Raw genomic sequence first — 18,861 nt, 5'->3', positions numbered from 1 at the left:
TTGAACCAAAGCGATATAGTGACGCTGTTAAACACAAAGTTTGGCGTGATTCGATGAAACTAGAAATTGATGCTCATGAGGATCAAGGAACTTGGGATGTCACCAACCTTCCGTCTGGGAAAACAGCCATCGCATGTCAATGGATTTACAAAGATAAATATAATGCGGATGGAACTATTGAACGTCACAAGTCTCGTCTAGTTGCGTGTGGGAACAAACAAGTAGAAGGTGAAGATTTTGATGAAACGTTTGCTCCGGTGGTTAAAATGGCTACAGTTAGAGGACTCTTGCGTGTTGCTGCAGCTAAGAATTGGGAGCTTCATCAAATGGACGTCCATAATGCATTTTTACATGGAGAACTTCAAGAAGAAGTGTACATGCGTATGCCACCTGGTTTCTCTCACTCTGATCCTTCTAAAGTGTGTCGGCTGCGTAAAGCAATTTACGGTCTGCGTCAAGCGCCGCGATGTTGGTTCACCAAGTTGTCATCAGCCCTCGAGAAATTTGGGTTTGTCCAGTCCTACTCTGACTATTCATTGTTTACCTACTCTAAAGGCACCATTGAAGTTCGCGTGCTCGTATATGTGGATGATTTAGTCATTGCGAGTAATAGTATTGATCAACAAAACAAGTTCAAAGAGTTCTTGAGCAAGCATTTTCGTATGAAAGACTTAGGGAAGTTGAAGTATTTCTTGGGCATAGAGGTAGCTCGTTCTGGAGAAGGTATTTTTCTGTCTCAACGGAAGTACGTGTTGGACATTGTAGCGGATGCTGGTCTTCTGGGTGCTAAGCCTGCAGGCACTCCAGTTGAGCAGAATCACAAGCTCAACTCTGAGAACTCGCCTCTGCTTGCTGATCCAAAAGCTTACCGACGTCTCGTTGGTCGTCTGGTGTATTTGTCTATCACAAGACCAGAATTGTGTTACTCTATTCATTTACTCTCGCAGTTTATGAAGTCCCCTCGTGAAGATCATTTAAGTGCAGCGTTGAGGGTTGTAAGGTTTCTTAAAGGGTCTCCGGGCCAAGGTATTCTTTTGAGTTCCAGTGACAATCTCGAGCTGTCTATATACTGTGATGCAGATTGGAGTTCGTGTCCAGAGTCTCGTCGGTCTTTAAGTTCGTATGTTGTATTACTCGGTGGGTCTCCGATCGACTGGAAAACAAAGAAGCAGGATACAGTCTCGCTCTCATCTGCTGAGGCAGAGTATCGAGCTATGGCTCACGCAACTAAAGAGATGAAGTGGATTGTTCCTTTAGTCAAGGATATTGGTGTGTCTGTTATCAAACCAGTGCCTTTCTTTTGTGATAACCAGGCTGCGATTCACATTGCTGCAAACCCTGTGTTCCATGAAAGAACAAAACATATTGAACGTGATTGTCATTGTGTTCGAGATGCTGTTAAAGCTGGTCTCATTTCTACTCGGCATGTGCGTACTAAAGAACAGCTTGCAGACATTATGACTAAGGCGCTTGGCAAACCTCAGTTTGAGTTCCTACTGTCCAAGTTGGGTGTTACGAACCTCCACACTCCAACTTGAGGGGGAGTATTAGGGAATATGTTAATTTCCAATTCTGTTGTCATAGTTCCATATCTGTTTAGGAAGTATACAATGACGGTCTAGGTTGTTTTCTATTTTATTCTCGAGTCTGTTTGTATATATACATGGCTTTGTACATTCTTGTTGAATAAGAAAGTCTTTTGAGAATCTTGTGGTGCAAGATTTACACCTACCAATTTTATCAATTTTCAGCGATTCTAAAAACATCACCACACATAAAAAAATGTTCTTCTAATCTTGGTTATTGAGACCTCTATCATCCATGGTGGTTTTTATAACAATTGTTTTCAGAGCAAATCAGATAAGTTTCTTACCACTTAAATAGGAATGAAATGCAAACATGATGATTGTCTTGTTATCGATTATAGACATAGATTCTATGTTGGAGATGAAAACAACGTGTTGAGAGATAAATTCTTTAACACCTAATACATCGTAAATCATTTTGCAACTCTTCGCCGAGACGGAAAAGAAAAGAAAAAACACAAAGAAAAAGTTTCGAAATAGAATCCCAAAATGCCAATATGAAACCAAACTCATGAAGTCAACACTCTCAGATGGGAATTAAAAAGAGAGCATTTCCAACCACACTCCAAAATCCACTCTAAACTCCGTTTTACAGTAAAATCATCTCCAACTTCATTCTAAAACCCACACTAAAATGGAGTAATAAACATGATTACTTGAAATATGGAATAAACCAACTCATTACTCCAAAATGGAATTATTTTTTTCTATTTATAAAATGGTCCTCAACATTTAAATATTTTCATTTTTAATAAATTATTATTATAAATAAGTATATTAATATTATTTTACTAAATATATATATTATAAAATTTACTATTAATATTTATTAATTATATAAATAGCCATCTGAACTATTTTATGCAACAAAATATATGTAATATAAAACATAAAAGATCATACATATAAAAATAAAAGATAAGCACCATACAAAAAGTAACATAAAATAAAATTTACAACAAAGATAATTACTTAATAAATGTTTGCTTTTTAAATCTTGTCGAATAATTTTATTTATATAATAATTTTTAAATTGTGATTGATATTGTATTTAATAGAAATGTTAGAAACTGAAAATAGACTATTTTGCAAATAGTATAACTGAAAGGTGATACTACTGATTTATAAAACATAATATATTAGAAATATTTTATTTTGGAGTAGAAAATTGAGTAATACATTGGAGCAAAACACAACTCCATTTTAAAGTTACTCCACTTTAGAGTAGAAAATAAAGTAATACATTGGAGAGATGCTCTAAGACAATTGCCATCCCATCGCCCAATAACAGTTTGTGTGGTAAACTTTTACTTATATATTTTATTATTTCTATATGATTTAGTTTAGTTTTTTCGTTTTTTAAGAGTGAATACATAAGACAATGATTAATATGACTTCTTAGGATATGGAGTTTTTAGCGTAATATAAGATTTGGTTCTTAACTTTCCCTATACATTATTTGTCAAGTGATTTTAACACATGTCCTCTCCACATTCACTTTCACCAAATAAATGTGACATGACATATTAGAAAAGTGACATAAATGTGACATGAACAACTACAATACTTGGTAAACTTTTTATAATATGGTAATAAATTATACATTATCATTTAAATGAATATATTCAAATATAGACAATAAATAATATAAGAGTATTTTACAAATTTCTAAATATTATTTATAATTATACAATTTAATTACCAAAAGAAATTTTCAAAAAATTTTGGGAAATTGCCAATTATACCACTTTTATGATACCACTTTTCAAAAATACACTAACCAACTTTACCATTAAATTTTAAAGAGTAGAAAGACTACTATACCCTTACATACACAATATATTTTCTTCTCTTCTCCTCTCCAAATCTCATTGTTAATATTAAAGATCTTCTCTCCGGTGTTCGACGACTTCTCTCCGGTAACCAATTCCGACGATATCAAAGACGTTCCGGCGACGAGATCGACGATGCTCCGATGAACAATTACAAGATCGATGATGCTCCTGCGACTCTCCGACGAAAAGGAGTGTCTTTTCCCTTTTCTCTAATCTCCATTTCTTTCTCTCTCTCTCGTCGTTCCTCTGCGATTCTGAGATTCCCTTTAAAAGCTTTGATCCTTCCTTTCAGAATCATAGTAGCGTAATGGCTTTTTGATTTCCTTTTTTTTTTTATAATTTGACAGAAAAATTCCCCGCCGCCGGCAGATGGCCAAGTTGTCACCATCCTCACAATATCCTTCGAACTTGGTGGATTGCTGGTGGTTTCTTCTCGCTAGGGTCTCAACACCAACATAAAATCAAAGGATCTGATTTTGTTCGGTCTTAATCGATCTCCAATTTTGACTCGCATTGGGAATCGAATAATTAGAGGATAGATTAGGATAGTGGGGGTCAGGGGAAGGAAGAAATGGGGAAAATTGTGGAGAAATTGGGAAGATGCTTGAAGACGTGTTTTTCATGGTAGCCATGTTGGTTTCCCTCCTAGTCTCCTCCTTGTCTGTCCTTGTTTCCATCGTCGACGTCTTCGTTCCCACTTTTTTGCTTTCCAGCTTTACTTATTTGACCTGCTACACCTTCAACGACCATCTCAGCCGTTACAGCTTCAAGAGCTCTCACTGATATTCCTCTCGTCTCCCTCCTCAGTTCTTTCCTCGTCATCTGTATGTTTTCCTTTTCTGTCTTTTTACCACTTATTGAATCTCAACGTAAAGTTCTTCCTTTTTTGTAAATGAACAGGTGTGTATTTGCTATCTGATGGACCTGCACTCTCTCACGGACCTTACCTCGGAACTGTCTCCTTGAGAAACATTGTTCAGATTGTGCTTACTTGTCATGGCATGGGGCTATTCACAGGGATTTGAAGCCTGAGAACTTTCTGTTGCTGAACGAAGATGAGAACTCTCCTCTCAAAACCATTGACTTTGGTCTCTCCGATTTCTACAAGCCAGGAGATGTGTTCAAGGATATAATGGGTGATGCTTATTATTACATAGCACTAGAGGCTTTGAAAAGGAAGTATGAATCAGAAGCTGTTATTTGAAGTTAACCCTTAAATGATTTATAAAAGGTTTATAAATTCTGAAAATGGTCCATAAACCTTTGTAAATCATTTATTAAAGATTTATCACTCTTATAAACACTTATAAATTCTTTGTAAAAATGTTATAAATCATTTAAAATGACTTATAAACTCTTACGATTACACATATATCCATGATGCTTTTAAATTTTCTTAAGCAATTGAATGGTTTTGTACACCCTTCTGATTTTTTATAAACTCTTAAAATAATTATATAAAATCTTACAAATTAATTTATAAACTCTTATAAATTGATTTATAAACCCAAAGTTTTGTATAAACTCCTATAAATTGATTAACTCTTATAAATAAAGGGGAGTTATGATCAGTAATGTTTTAATATGCTTTTTAATCCATATAAATGATTTTATTAACCCTTTATAAAATGTTTATAGACTCTTTATAAATGATTAATAAGCCGTTATAAATGGTTTGTAAACTTTATAAAAGTTTTTATGAACTTTATAAATGTTTTATAAACCCTTATAAATTATTTACATACCTTTATAAACCTTATGAATTGTCCAATAAGTCTTTTTAGATGGTTATAGACTCTTATAAATGATTTAAAGATCTTCTAACTGATTTATTTTATAAACATTCATAAATGGTTTATAGACTTTACAGACCTCTTTATAAGTCTTTATAAATGTTTTATATACTCTTACAAATAATTTATAAACATTTATAAACGGATTTACAAACCTTATAAACTGTGTTTTCTATAAATTTTACAAAAGATTTATAAACTCTTATAAACTCTTATTGATTTACATATTCTTTTAAATCCTTATAAGTTATGTTACAAACTCTTATAAGTTGTTTTATAAGCCTTTCTAAATGGTTATAGATTCTTACGAATGATTTAGGGACTTTATAGAGGCACGAAGAAACAAATTGTTTACAAACCCTTTATAAAATGTTTATAGACTCTTTAGAAATGATTAATAAGCCGTTATAAATGGTTTCTAAAGTTTATAAGAACTTTTAGGAACTTTATAAATGATTTATAAACTCTTATAAATTATTTACAAACCTTATAAATTGTCTTATAAGCCTTTCTAAATGGTTATAGACTTTGCTGTGGAGAGAAGCTATGATGTGGCTTCCAAGCTCACCGATAACAGTCTTACCATTTATTTATAAGAGCCTATAAAACTTATAAGTCATTTAATAAGACTTATCAATTATTTATAAAGCCTTATAAATCATTTATCGTATAAAGGTTTCAAAATAATTTAGAAAGGTTTATAAAACTCTCGAAAACTTTATTTAGTCTAATGAAACTTGAATTTTATTTTACAAATAGATTTCTAAACTCTTATGAGAGCTTATAAATTAGTTTATAAGTGTTTTTAATTCTCTTATAAATGTCACACACTTTCGACTGAGGAACCAAATCAGCCTGCGTGACATCAATCCCAGGCCTATACATATTAGTCTGAGACATATGCGCCACCTCATGAGCAACTTTGGCTTCCGTCGGGTAAGTCCCCGCCCCTTCCAACGCGTTCGTCACTTCTCTCTCCTTGTGAGAAAAACAATCAACAAGCCAGGACGCAATGACATTCTCCCATCCTCAGATGCGTAACCTTTTCCTAGAAAAAGAAACGCCTGATCCGACCATTAGATCCTTGTTCATATTCCAAGGCTTGTAGTATCAACTCAAGCTTATCGAAATCTTTAACAACTTTGGCTTCTGGTGACGCGTTTGCTTCATGTTCTCTTCATAGATCAGCTATTTCTTCAGCTGCAATCACAATATGCATTCATAAAAATTAGAAGCGTTATGCAAACAAGCACAATATCTTAAACGTAGTTTCAGGATGAGAGAAGAGAGCCCAACCTATTTCTCCCCCACCCAAGATCTTGCACATGTGTTGCTTCACTTTCTCTTTGATTTTTCTCTTCTTTAAAGACCCCACAAGAAGGTGCAATGTCTCCTACAATGCCTGCTCAACAACAATGATCGAATTTGATATCTTTTAATGAAAAAAGGGGATTATATTATATCTATAAGTGAAAGTACTAACCTTCTGCAATGTCATGAACAATTGCCATTTTCATGAACCTGAAAGAAAGACAGCATAGAGAGTTGAAATTAATCATTTTTTCTTTCAGAAACTATAAACTTGAAGATAGATAGGGAAGCAACAAAGAAACCTTACTTTTCTCTGTTTACACCGGGGATATATGAAGAGATAAGCACCATAAGACCCATCCGATACATGTGATCCGCTTTTGATTCTGGATTTTCACTTCTCTTTTACCCCATCCAGCTCTTGGAGTTGTCTATTTTAAAACAAACATTACTTGAAATCATTACCGTAAGATTGATGAAGCAGGAAACCAAAACACCCACTAAGGAACCGGAAAAAACCTTCACATCTATTAGAACATGAGTAATCACAAAGCAACCAGATAGCTTAAGATCATTTCTTTTTCCAGGCGATTTGTAGATTCCCATACAAAGTTGTCAGGTTTTATAAATCCTTATAAATGATTTTGGTACTAAAGTCTCAATACCCAGAGTCTTTAATTAACTCGTAAACTCAATTCCTAAAATCTCAAAACACACAATCACATTGCACACTCATCTCCAATCAACTATTTACCCTTTTCAGATTGATGAACATTATGAATCTCAATGTTTCAACAAATCGTAATCCTTAAACCGAGATAGATTCCAATGAAAAAAACGGATTCTAGAATCTCTTCAAACCTGTGAGTCATCAAAGATGATCTGATGCAAGAGGTTTTGATGATGATTCTCGACAGAGAGAGAGATGGATCTCGACGGAGAGAGAGACGATGGATCCAACGGAAAGAGAGACGATGGATCTCGGAGAGAGAGACGATGGATCCGACGGAGAGATAGACTATGGATCTCGACGGAGAGAAAAGAAGGATCACGACAGAGAGAGAAGAAGAATCACGACGGGAGAGAAGAAGGCGATGATGGATTGAAAATAAGGTAAGGTCAGTTTTGTCTTTTACACATTAATGAATGTGGTAATTTTGAAAAGATAATTTCATTAGTGGTATAGTTGAATTGTGGTACCATCAAAATGGTATTTATGAAATTCCCCCAAAAATTTTAAAAATTTTTTTAATTATAAACTTTTTAACCGTAATATTATTAGCTTCTTTTATGTATATAAAATTCAAAAAAATTGTTTATTTGTACTTTTGACAATTATAAAATTTTATATAAATTAATTTAATATATTTTATCTAAAAATAGAGAAAATCTATCTAAGTTTATCTTATTATATAAAGCTTGGTTCTTCAAAGTTACTAATTAACATGATCACGACATGTGGCAATTATAACTTTAAGATTGTGATATGTGTTACAATATATATAAGTAAATAAAAAATTAATCTTATCTTTTTAAAATATTAAACCAAAAATATTTAAAAGACTGTTTAAAAATGCTAATTTTCCTTTATTCAAATCCTAATTTAAAAGGTCATAACAAAAAAAAATTGGCATTTAAACTATGAAAGAAATAAAAAGTATACATATAAAAACTATTTAATAGTAATTTTCCCTTTTAAAATCTTAAACAGAATATTTTATAGTACTTTTAGTTTTGTAATTGTGACATGTGTTGAAATATATGATGATTAAAAGTATATAGTAAGATAATAAAAACGAATTTTAAAAACTTATTTAATTGTAAGAAGGTAATTTAAAATAATTTAATAGTATTTTTATAGAATTTTTCTTTTTAATAATCCTATACAAAAATTATATAAGAATAATTTATTTAATAATAATTTTCCTTTTTTAAAATCCTAAAGAAAAGACAACTATAAATGATTATTTGACAGCTATAAACGATTTAAAAACAATTATTATTAAACCAAAAATGTAAAAGACTGATTAATGCTAATTTTCTTTTATTCAAATCTTAGTTAAAAAGTTCATAAACCAAAAAATATTATTATATAGAAAATAAAAATTTAAAAGACTTTTTAATGCTAATTTTCCTGTATTCAAATCCTAATTAAGAAGCTCATAATCCAAAAAAATATATTTACATTTAAAAAGTAAAAGTAAATAAAAAGTAAAGATAACTCTGAAAGAAATAAAAAGTATACTTATAAATACTATTTAATAGTAATTTTCCATTTTAAAATCTTAAACAGAATATTTTATAGTAATTTTAGTTTTGTAATTGTGACTTGTGTTGAAATATATGATGATTAAAAGTATATAGTAAGATAATAAAAACGAATTTTAAAAACTTATTTAATTGTAAGAAGGTAATTTAAAATAATTTAATAGTATTTTTATAGAATTTTTCTTTTAAAAAATCCTATACAAAATTATATAAGAATTATTTATTTAATACTAATTTTCCTTTTTTAAAATCCTAAAGAAAAGACAACTATAAAAGATTATTTGACAGTAATTTCTTATTGAAAATTTTGAAAGGTTTTAAAATATCTCATGATTAATAAAACATATAAGGTAAGATAATAAAATCTATTTTTAAAAAATTAATATTAATTCTTAGAAATTTTTCCTTTTAAAAGTTCTAAGCAAAATATTTATAAAGTAATTCCCTTAATACTAATTTTTCTTTTCTAAAATCCTAAATAAAAGATTATTGTAAAATATTATTTGATAGTAATTATTCTTTTCTAAAATCCTAAACATAAGTATATTGTAAAAGAGTGCTTAAAAGTAGTTTTTTCTTTCTTCAAATCCTAAACAAAAAAGATTTGTAGAATAATTATTAAATAATCAACTTTCCTATCTAAATTAACCAAAGGGAACTACAAGTATTCACATCTATATATAGGATTTAGCTCTTTCATATCCTGTTCATTCTCATATTAGGTGAGTTTTTAATAATAATTGTTTTTAAAATCATTTTTAAATGACAATTTTTTTGGTTATGACCTTTTAAATTAGGATTTGAATAAAAGAAAATGTAAAAGGCTGTTTAATGCTAATTTTCTTTTATTCAAATTTTAGTTAAAAAAGGTCATAAACCAAAACATATATAATTATATAGAAAAGAAAAATGTAAAAGACTTTTTAATGCTAATTTTGTTGTATTCAAATCCTAATTAAGAAGCGCATAACCCAAAAAAGAATATTTACATATAAAAACGATTTAAAAAAATAAAAGTAAATAAAAAGTAAAGATAACTATGAAAGAAATAAAAAAAACTGTAAAGAAATATTAAATGCTAATATTCCTTTTTTTTTAAAGTCAAAGAGTGTTTAATGTTAATTTTACTGAATTCAAACCCTAATTAAAAAGATCATAACCCAAGATAAATATGAACAAGCAGAATTAGCAACACTATGGGCTGAACAAGCAAAATTATCTGAAGATAAATATTGTGCTGTGGAAAGTAAAAATATTGTTCTTATCATGACAAGTGTTTTGGTGAAGACATATGAAGATGCAATTTATTTGTTGGCATCATCTCGAACAAAATTCTATTTGAACAATGATTTTGATTCTGTTTCCGACTTTCGAACAAGGTACTATCTAAATTTATTAAGTTATTGATGGTGAACATGATACTAAAAATTATTAATTTAAAAAAGAAGTGTAAAATTAGTATTGATAGATATTGTAAAATAGTAACTTTAAAATTATTTATTAGTAACTAGAAATAATTATTTTATAGCAATTTATTTATTTCTAAAATTCTAAAGACAAGATAATTGTATAAGGTTATATAACAGTAGTTTTCTATTTCTAAAATCCTAATCAAAAATGTAAAGGAGTATTTAATATTATTTTTATTGTAAATAAAAAGAATATTTATAAAATAGAACATTTTTCCTTTTTTTAAAAAAATTCTAGCAAAATAAAATTTTAAAAACTTATTTAATAAAACATTAGATTATACATAAGAAAATGTATAATGTTATCATTTACTTGATTGGCGTTATTCGACTTTCAATTTTTCTTATTTTTCATTCAATTTTTTTTATTTTAGGTTTGGTTCAATTCAAAATTTTAAGTATAATGTTTTTTCTAATCCAAGTAGAAAGTTGATAACAATTCATCTATGTACCATTATTATAAAATACAAATTTTAACTTGAACTTATGTATGAAAATTATTTTTAGTTATAAAATAAATCTCACACAACATATGCAAATCAATCATAAAACTATAATAAAATGATTATTTTTTTATGTTTTCTATTAAATTAAAACATAAAACGAAACCGTTGCAACGCAACGGGCTCATATCTAGTTATATATAATATATACATATCTACTCTTAAGTATAATTTAAAATTAACAAAATTTTATTTTTCTTAACTATAATCAAAATTTATATTATAATATTGGTAAAAATAATAAAACCTATAACAATAATAAAATATTATTTTAAATATATTTTAAATTTAAAAAAATTTATTATTGCACATAGTGCAGGGAAACACATAGTTTAACTAAAAAAATACTAAGAAATGTCTCATAAATAAGAGATGTTTCTTAGCCGAAAAGTGTCAAATCATGCTCTAAAAACATCTCCAACCTATTGATATTTTCACCTTTATAATAGCATTTAGAAGTGAAATTGCTCTAAACCACTTTTACGCTGGGAGACACAATTTCAGTTTGTAATTTCTCTAAGAGACACATTGCCTCTATGATACACTTTATGCTTGCAAATTTACCAAGATATCCTCTAGCTAAGAGAGAAGTGTCTCTTGTTAGACTTTCTAACTAGCCAAACCAAAATATTTTTTTTATATTTTTCAAAATAAATAAAACATTTCTAATAACTTCATAACCTTATCTTTTTCCGTATCCATTCGAAATTTATTAATGAACCCTAATTTATTTCTTTCCCGACATCTTCAAGATCCAGAAATCTAAAAGCAAAATTGAACCCTAACCCCCTTTCTCACATTCAACATCTTCTTGATTCCTGTTTATTCATCTCCGGTTCTCGATCTTTGTATCCCGACATCGGCATCTCAATCTCTGTTTCTCAATATTGGAATCCCGTTCTCTGTTCTTCAATATTGATACTTGTTCTTTTTCCCCTCCGTTGATTCACAAACAAACTTCACATCCATCAAACTCTTATTACGTTCTCTTCCGCCGCTTGATTTCAAAGCAATTTCCGACATGGAAGGTTGGATTTTGATTTTGGTTTTGGTTTCAAGAGCATCTTACAGTCTTCCATTATTCAAAACCACCAGTTTGGAGAATCTCACTTGCGGAGTCAAAGCTATCGGAATCAGTCGACATTGTGGTTCACTCCAAATTTCCGACATGGAATATCCGTTTCTCTCTTCTGTTCTGGTGGCGGCGGATGATGTGGTTGTGATGGCTGTGATGGTGGATGTGGATACGGAGGTGGAAGACATGAAGAGAAGGAAATGGTGGTGGATGTGGAAACGGAGGTGGAAAACGTGAGGAAGAAGAAGTGGTGGTGGATACTGTGGTTATGGATGTTGTGGCAGTGGATGTGGATACAAAGGTGAAAGACGTGAGGAGGAGGAGAGGGTGGTGAATGCCGTGGTTGTGGATGTTGTGGTGGTGGATGTGGATACATGGGTTGAAGACGTGAGGAAGAGGAGGTGGTGGTGAATCTCTGTTTCTCAATATTGGAATCCCGTTCTCTGTTCTTCAATATCAATACTTGTTCTTTTTCCCCTCCGTTGATTCACAAACAAATTTCACATCCATCAAACTCTTATTACGTTCTCTTCCGCCGCTTGATTTCAAAGCAATCTCCGATATGGAAGGTTGGATTTTGATTTTGGTATTGGTTTCAAGAGCATCTTACAGTCTTCCATTATTCAAAACCACCAGTTTGAAGAATCTCACTTGCGGAGTCAAAGCTATCGGAATCGGTCGACATTGTGGTTCACTCCAAATTTCCGACATGGAATATCCGTTTCTCTCTTCTGTTCTGGTGGCGGCGGATGATGTGGTTGTGGTGGCTGTGGTGGTGGATGTGGATACGGAGGTGGAAGACGTGAAGAGAAGGAAATGGTGGTCGATATGGAAACGAAGGTGGAAAACGTGAGGAAGAAAAAGTGGTGGTGGATACTGTGGTTATGGATGTTGTGGCAGTGGATGTGGATACAAAGGTGGAAGACGTGAGGAGGAAGAGACGGTGGCAAATGCCGTGGTTGCTATTTGAATGTTGCAAATTCATGTTTGTTGCATATACATAGCAAAATTAGCAACAAATTAAAATGTTGCTATATATGTCATATTACTGCAACAATTGTTTATAGCAATTTTGTTGTATATTAACCACATATTTGTAACCATAAATAGTTGCAAGTTATTGTTACATAAAATATGTAGTAAACAACTTTGCAAATTTGCACCCTTTTTAAAATTTAGTAATATTAATGCAATATATATATATATATATATATATATATATTGCATACGTTGCAAATACAAAATTGTTACAAAATTTGCTATATAAAAGATATAGCAAATGCTGTTGCATATTTTTCCTATAATTAATTTTAAATAATAATCTGGTGCAAAAAATTTTGGCGGTGACTAATATTATTAACAATTAATATTTAATAAAATTAGTAGATATTGACTTTGTTGCATAGAATAATTGTTTTAGTATCCTGTTATAAGCAATATTAGATCTGTTGTTTTATTTTTACGTTATATATATATATATATATATATATATATTATAATAAAAAAGTCAAATGATCAATTTTATTTAATAAACAAAACTGTTAAGAAAATTCAACAACGCATTCATTATTCGAGAAAAATGAGCAATCATTTAAAAATAGAAAAAAAACTAATAAACGTTAGAAAAAAACAAAGCAGCAACTTGGTCGTTGCCACCATGGATAGAATGGCTGAACAAAGGAGCACAATCATCTTCTCCAAGCCTTCAAACTTGCTCAGCCTTTCTTTGATTTCTTCATATATGTCTTGTACCTTTTTCTTGAGCTCATCATTTTCTAAATGGCTTTCAATGGTAAAAGGCATTTTACCATTGAGTGAAACTTCACTAAGCAAACTAGGCATAAGAGTTTCTGTAGTCATAGCAAACATAAAACAAGAAATATATTCTCACGGTTTTCTCCTTTTGTATATGTAAAGTTTCTGTGACCTACCTTAAATGTGAACCACCATCGATTTTTTACATGTTGCGGCGTAGTTGACCAATTTGATACGGGCCAGGAAAATCAGATCAGATGATTGTTCTTATCTCATTAGTGATTAGGGAATCACACTTGAACATACAAACAAAATAAAAATATAACGCAACTAAAATTTTAACGTGATGTTCATATATAAAATGTATATGTTTCTTTTTACCACAATGATCCATTCATTTGGAAGGATTAAGAACACCTAAGACATTCAGAGGTTGGGCTGCTCCTTGATTTTCACCCTCATTTGCTATCTGGAGATGAGTTGCTTTCAAAGAACTACTTACAGAAGTTTACTGAATTACTTACTTCACCGTATAAGCTGTATATATAAATGAAAACAATAAAATCTAAACCTCTAGATATTGGATATATCCATATCTTTCTAGCATAATATTCTCTAAACAAACTAAAGTTAGGCGGTAAATGGAATGTAAGGGGGGAACAACATTTGACTAAAAAGTAAAATATTCTAGTAGTTGCAAACTTCTGCCGCGGAACCATTTGATAAAATTTCAAATGAAAAATAAAAATACAGAACTTTTAATTTGAAACTAGAATAACTTTAGATCCGATTCATAACTAGAATAACGTTATAAAACTAAAGTAGTAGGCAGTAGCTGATGTTAAGTTCATAAGCAGTAGATGATAGATCACTACAGCAACAAAACAGAACAAATAACCATATCAACACATAACAATGAGAAAAGTTACCTCTGTACATGCCTGTCGTCCTCATCTGAAGAGTAGAATCCCGAGGAGAAAGAAAAGAAGAACCCATCGCCAAAGCTCAGACGTGTTGTCGGTTCAGCTTCTATGCTGCAGACCGAAGACCAGGGGGAGTCGGAGAGCAGCATCCAACATGAACGGCGATCGCCGGAGCTCCATCTGTTGTGGCTATGAAGATCGCCTCCGTATAGGGTCCAACGATCGAACGCGTAAACTTCTCTGCAAATCAGAAAGATCAAAATAACTCAGTGAAGCGAATCACTATGATATACAGAGGAGAAGAGGACATATAAAGTAAGAGAAAATTTGGAACTTACAATTCAGCGACAACCCTATAGTCACCTTGAATAGAACAGGTGACACCAGACCAAGGAGGAAGGTCTCCATCTCCACAAGGATCGTCACCCACCCATGAATACACCACTCTCCACCCCAAAGAGGCTTTGATTTCATTCAAAGCTTTCACTGTACACAAGATCCAACACATGCACTAAGATAGAAATCGACTGAGATTGGTACAGATCTAATCATTGTTTCTACACATGAATCTGCAAAATTCAGCTCAGCTTAAGATCAGAAATGAAACCCAACTAAAAAAGGAAGAGAATTTCTAAATGTGTTAAAGAGTTATAAACCAGAAATTGAATGGGAAAAGCAGAGTTACCATCTCGCTTCAACGTCTTAGAGTGAGCGACAGGAAAGAAGAGAGACAAGACGCAGATCACAGCGAGAAGCCATTTTTTCTTTGTCCAAATACGTGTTTTCAAACCCAAAAGAAACCCGGTTTGCAACAGATTAATTGGTTTTTGACCAAACGCGTCCGGTTTGTGTTAATTTGTCAAACACGAGAATCACTACCATGTTGGGAAATGTTAATATAAATATTAGCAAATTGAAATGGTCACAGTAAATGGTTTAGATTTAGATTCACAATTTTTAAGTTTTTAATCTACTCTGTGTTGATTATATTAATCATCCTCGAGTAATAATAGAGATAAAGTCAGGTGGGTACTACCAAGATTAGATCTTTCTTCACACGAGCAGTTCTGTTCGATCCATATCTTTGTACTTAACATACGAATTTTTTTTAACCTTTTCTATTAAAGAACATATAATAAAAAAATATAATCAGTCACATTTTTTGCCACATATTTTTTATATTTTTTTTTGCAAATTAGCAATAATTCAAAAGTATTGAAAGTTTCTTGCGAAAATTTGCAAGTTATTTTTTTATATTGCAATAGGTTGCAATTTAGTAACGAAAATATGCAACATCTGTTATAGTCGTTATTTTGTAATAAATTTGTAATGAAACTGTAACAAATATTTATTATTGCAAAAATATTGCAATAATCATAACAAATTAATAACAAAAATGGATGTTACAAGTTTTATGTTGCAATAGAGGTATTTTCTTGTAGTGGTGGTGAATGATGTGGTGGTGGATGTGGATACGGAGATGGAAAACGTGAGGTGATGAAGGTGGTGGTGGATGTGGATGCTGTGTTGATGGATGCTGTGGTGGTGGATGCTGTGATGGTGGATGTGAATATAAAGGTTGAAGACGTGAGGTAGCTGCACTAGATCTAAGTCTTTTATCTCTTCGTGGATAGTGGGTGTTGTGGCTGTGGTTTTCCAGATTTTGAAAGCCAAATCTTTGGGAGAAGGTGATTGGTGAGAATATGTATGTTTCAGATCTAAACGATCTGGACACTTCACGGAAAGTGTTGTGACGGTTCGAATGAAACAAATCAGCACGGTTTTGATTTTTCCCATCAATTTTTTCATATGATTGTGTAAGTATTTTCCTAGCAATGCTCTTTAATTTGCTTAAGTGATTTTGTTTCTGATTCACCAGATGTAAGATGTACTATAGTCAATGTATATGATGTCCATGATAATGTATCCACACTAAATTTGAACTTGAAAATGATTTTCTGATTGGTGAACTAGTTACAAAGGAAGTAACCACTACTTAAAAAGCAAAGTGTCTCGTTACTCTAGGTAAGGGTATCTCTGGCAAAAAAAGGACAGCTGTCTCGACAGTGTATGCCAATTCCATAAAATGTATTACCGAGAAACAAATTCACAAAGCGTCTATTTTTGTAAGCGCCTCTTATTTCTTCTTCTATAAAAGAGATCTATTTTTTATAGTAAGAAATAACATTCTTTTATTTTACTTTATATATAAAAATTGTTATTTTTAAAAAATACATTGAAATATATCTCACATCTATTATAAAGTTCTTCTATTTTAGATGTGAAAATAGAAAAATACATTAGAAATGATCTAATAATTCCAAATGGGTCTCCTCCCATTAATCATGCTCTAAGTGCCATGTGTTTCCTAAGTTGTTTTAACTGGAGTTTTCTTTTTACATCAATTATTTCGAGTTTTAACATATTAGTTGTGACTCTAGAGATATTTGAAACTTGAGTTATATAAAAAGAAAAGAATAAAATGATGGATTTTAGCAGAAAAAAAGAATGATGTCAAGAAAGAAGAAGAATACAAACGGTTGGTAGTTGATATGATCTTCTATTGGGCTTAGTTTTACGATAGGTACATGTTTGGAAAATCAAAGGCCCGATCCAGAAAGTTCTTTTCTCTCTCTCTCTCTCTCTCTCTCTCTCTTCTGTCTTGTCCAACAAGTTCACACACAACATCTTGGGGTCGACTGTCGAGAAAATTTCTCAGCCAAGAAGATATCAAAATCAAAGTCCTTCCTTTCGGGTAAAGTTTGTTTTTTCTCTCGATCGTTTGGTTTCTGAATCGCATTATTTTCGTTTCTCGTGCTGGATTAGCGCAGTTACTAATTTCGATAAACCCTAGCTAGATTGCGAATCTGGTTGATGTAACTATCTTACATAGAGGCATCATCATCAAGTGATTATTGTATACATACTAGCTAAAGGTTTTGTTAGTGAATTTTCACAATCGTGATTGATTTCGTTTCTCCATCTCAAAAGCAACAGAGAGATTAATTCTCCTTTTTCTACATTAGAGCCTTAGCTTCTATTCTGGATTTAATTGGGCCTCCAAACCCTAATTGTTAAACTGAGTTCAGATGTAGCAGTTATAATGAGCAATCATGTTTCTTTTATGACAATCTATCTCTGTGTATAAATCTTTGCTTTAGCTCAGTCTTTGTAAGAAGAGAGTTTGATCAGTTGATCTTTTAATCTATTTATCAACTAAAAAAGACAAATCCTTTTCTTTGTATTGGGTGTAGGTAGCTCTTAAAACATGTCTCGGAGATACGATAGCCGCACCACGATCTTCTCCCCGGAAGGCCGTCTCTACCAAGTCGAGTACGCCATGGAGGCCATCGGAAACGCCGGTTCCGCCATCGGTATCTTATCCAAAGACGGCGTCGTCTTGATCGGCGAGAAGAAAGTCACCTCCAAGCTTCTCCAAACCTCCACCTCCTCCGAGAAAATGTACAAGATCGACGACCACGTCGCCTGCGCCGTCGCCGGTATCATGTCCGATGCTAACATACTCATCAACACGGCTCGTGTCCAAGCCCAGCGCTACACCTTCATGTACCAAGAGCCCATGCCCGTGGAGCAGCTTGTTCAGTCTCTCTGCGATACCAAACAAGGGTACACGCAGTTCGGTGGTCTTCGTCCTTTTGGAGTGTCGTTTCTCTTTGCGGGGTGGGATAAGAACCATGGGTTTCAGTTGTATATGAGTGACCCGAGTGGGAACTATGGTGGTTGGAAAGCTGCAGCCGTTGGGGCTAACAATCAGGCTGCTCAGTCTATTCTGAAACAGGACTACAAGGAGGATGCGACCAGAGAAGAGGCGGTAGAGCTTGCGTTGAAGGTTTTGAGCAAGACTATGGACAGCACGAGTTTGACGTCCGAGAAGCTTGAGCTTGCTGAGGTGTTTTTGACTCCATCGGGGAGTGTTAAGTACCATGTTCACTCTCCTGACTCGCTCACCAAGCTGTTGCTGAAGCACGGTGTGACTCAACCTGCTGCTGAATCATCCTGAGCACAGAAACTATGTCCCTGTTGTCTCATCTCCTTTTAGCTATCTTGTTAGTTCTCTGTTTTAAAACTTTCGGTTTTAGTTTGATGTGGGGATGAAACTGGAATTTCATGAGAATTTGATCTGAAGGTACTTTGAGTTACAATTTTTATTTCGTAATTGAGATCTTGCATTGTGTGGAAGAAAGAGTAGAAACATAGAGAGATCTTTACGCATATGCATAGATGTTCAAAGCATAAAGTTAGTTTTTTTTTTAAATTCATATACATATTCTGAGTTTAATTCAATTCATTACTTGAACATGAAGCATTATTCTTGTCGTGAA

At 32.4% G+C, this 18,861-nt stretch overlaps 1 protein-coding gene, 1 long non-coding RNA gene and 1 pseudogene across 4 annotated transcripts; 2 read left to right on the top strand and 1 right to left on the bottom strand.

Moving 5' to 3' along the window:
- Positions 1 to 3,435: 3,435 nt before the first annotated feature.
- Positions 3,436 to 4,767, top strand: LOC130512561 (uncharacterized). The gene is made up of 2 exons (XR_008946110.1): positions 3,436 to 4,245; positions 4,322 to 4,767. It is a non-coding gene; the product is annotated as an uncharacterized LOC130512561 (long non-coding RNA).
- A 1,170-nt stretch (positions 4,768 to 5,937) lies between these two features.
- LOC130494834 (uncharacterized) lies at positions 5,938 to 7,131 on the bottom strand (annotated as a pseudogene).
- Positions 7,132 to 17,112: 9,981 nt separating this feature from the next.
- Positions 17,113 to 18,695, top strand: LOC108856407 (proteasome subunit alpha type-4-A). 3 transcript variants are annotated; one of them, XM_018630192.2, is made up of 2 exons: positions 17,113 to 17,273; positions 17,773 to 18,695. In XM_018630192.2, the coding sequence occupies exon 2, from the start codon at positions 17,787 to 17,789 to the stop codon at positions 18,537 to 18,539; it is 753 nt and encodes a 250-aa protein (XP_018485694.1). In that variant the 5' UTR covers positions 17,113 to 17,273; positions 17,773 to 17,786; the 3' UTR covers positions 18,540 to 18,695. The 3 variants fall into 3 exon arrangements, with proteins under 3 accessions (XP_018485694.1, XP_018485696.1, XP_056867323.1); XM_018630194.2 differs by having other exon boundaries at positions 17,114 to 17,273; positions 17,777 to 18,695; XM_057011343.1 differs by having other exon boundaries at positions 17,169 to 17,278.
- The last annotated feature ends 166 nt before the right edge of the window (positions 18,696 to 18,861 follow it).

The sequence above is a fragment of the Raphanus sativus genome, chromosome 5 (genome assembly GCF_000801105.2).
Source record: "Raphanus sativus cultivar WK10039 chromosome 5, ASM80110v3, whole genome shotgun sequence".
Taxonomy (NCBI): domain Eukaryota; kingdom Viridiplantae; phylum Streptophyta; class Magnoliopsida; order Brassicales; family Brassicaceae; genus Raphanus; species Raphanus sativus.
The sequence above is the reverse complement of the archived record's forward strand: the minus strand, read 5'-3'. Positions and strand labels throughout refer to the sequence as shown.

What these genes read in the sequence shown, in the direction of transcription:
- LOC108856407 (XM_018630192.2), top strand. Translation starts at nt 17,787, where the DNA reads ATGTCTCGGAGATACGATAGCCGCACCACGATCTTCTCCCCGGAAGGC.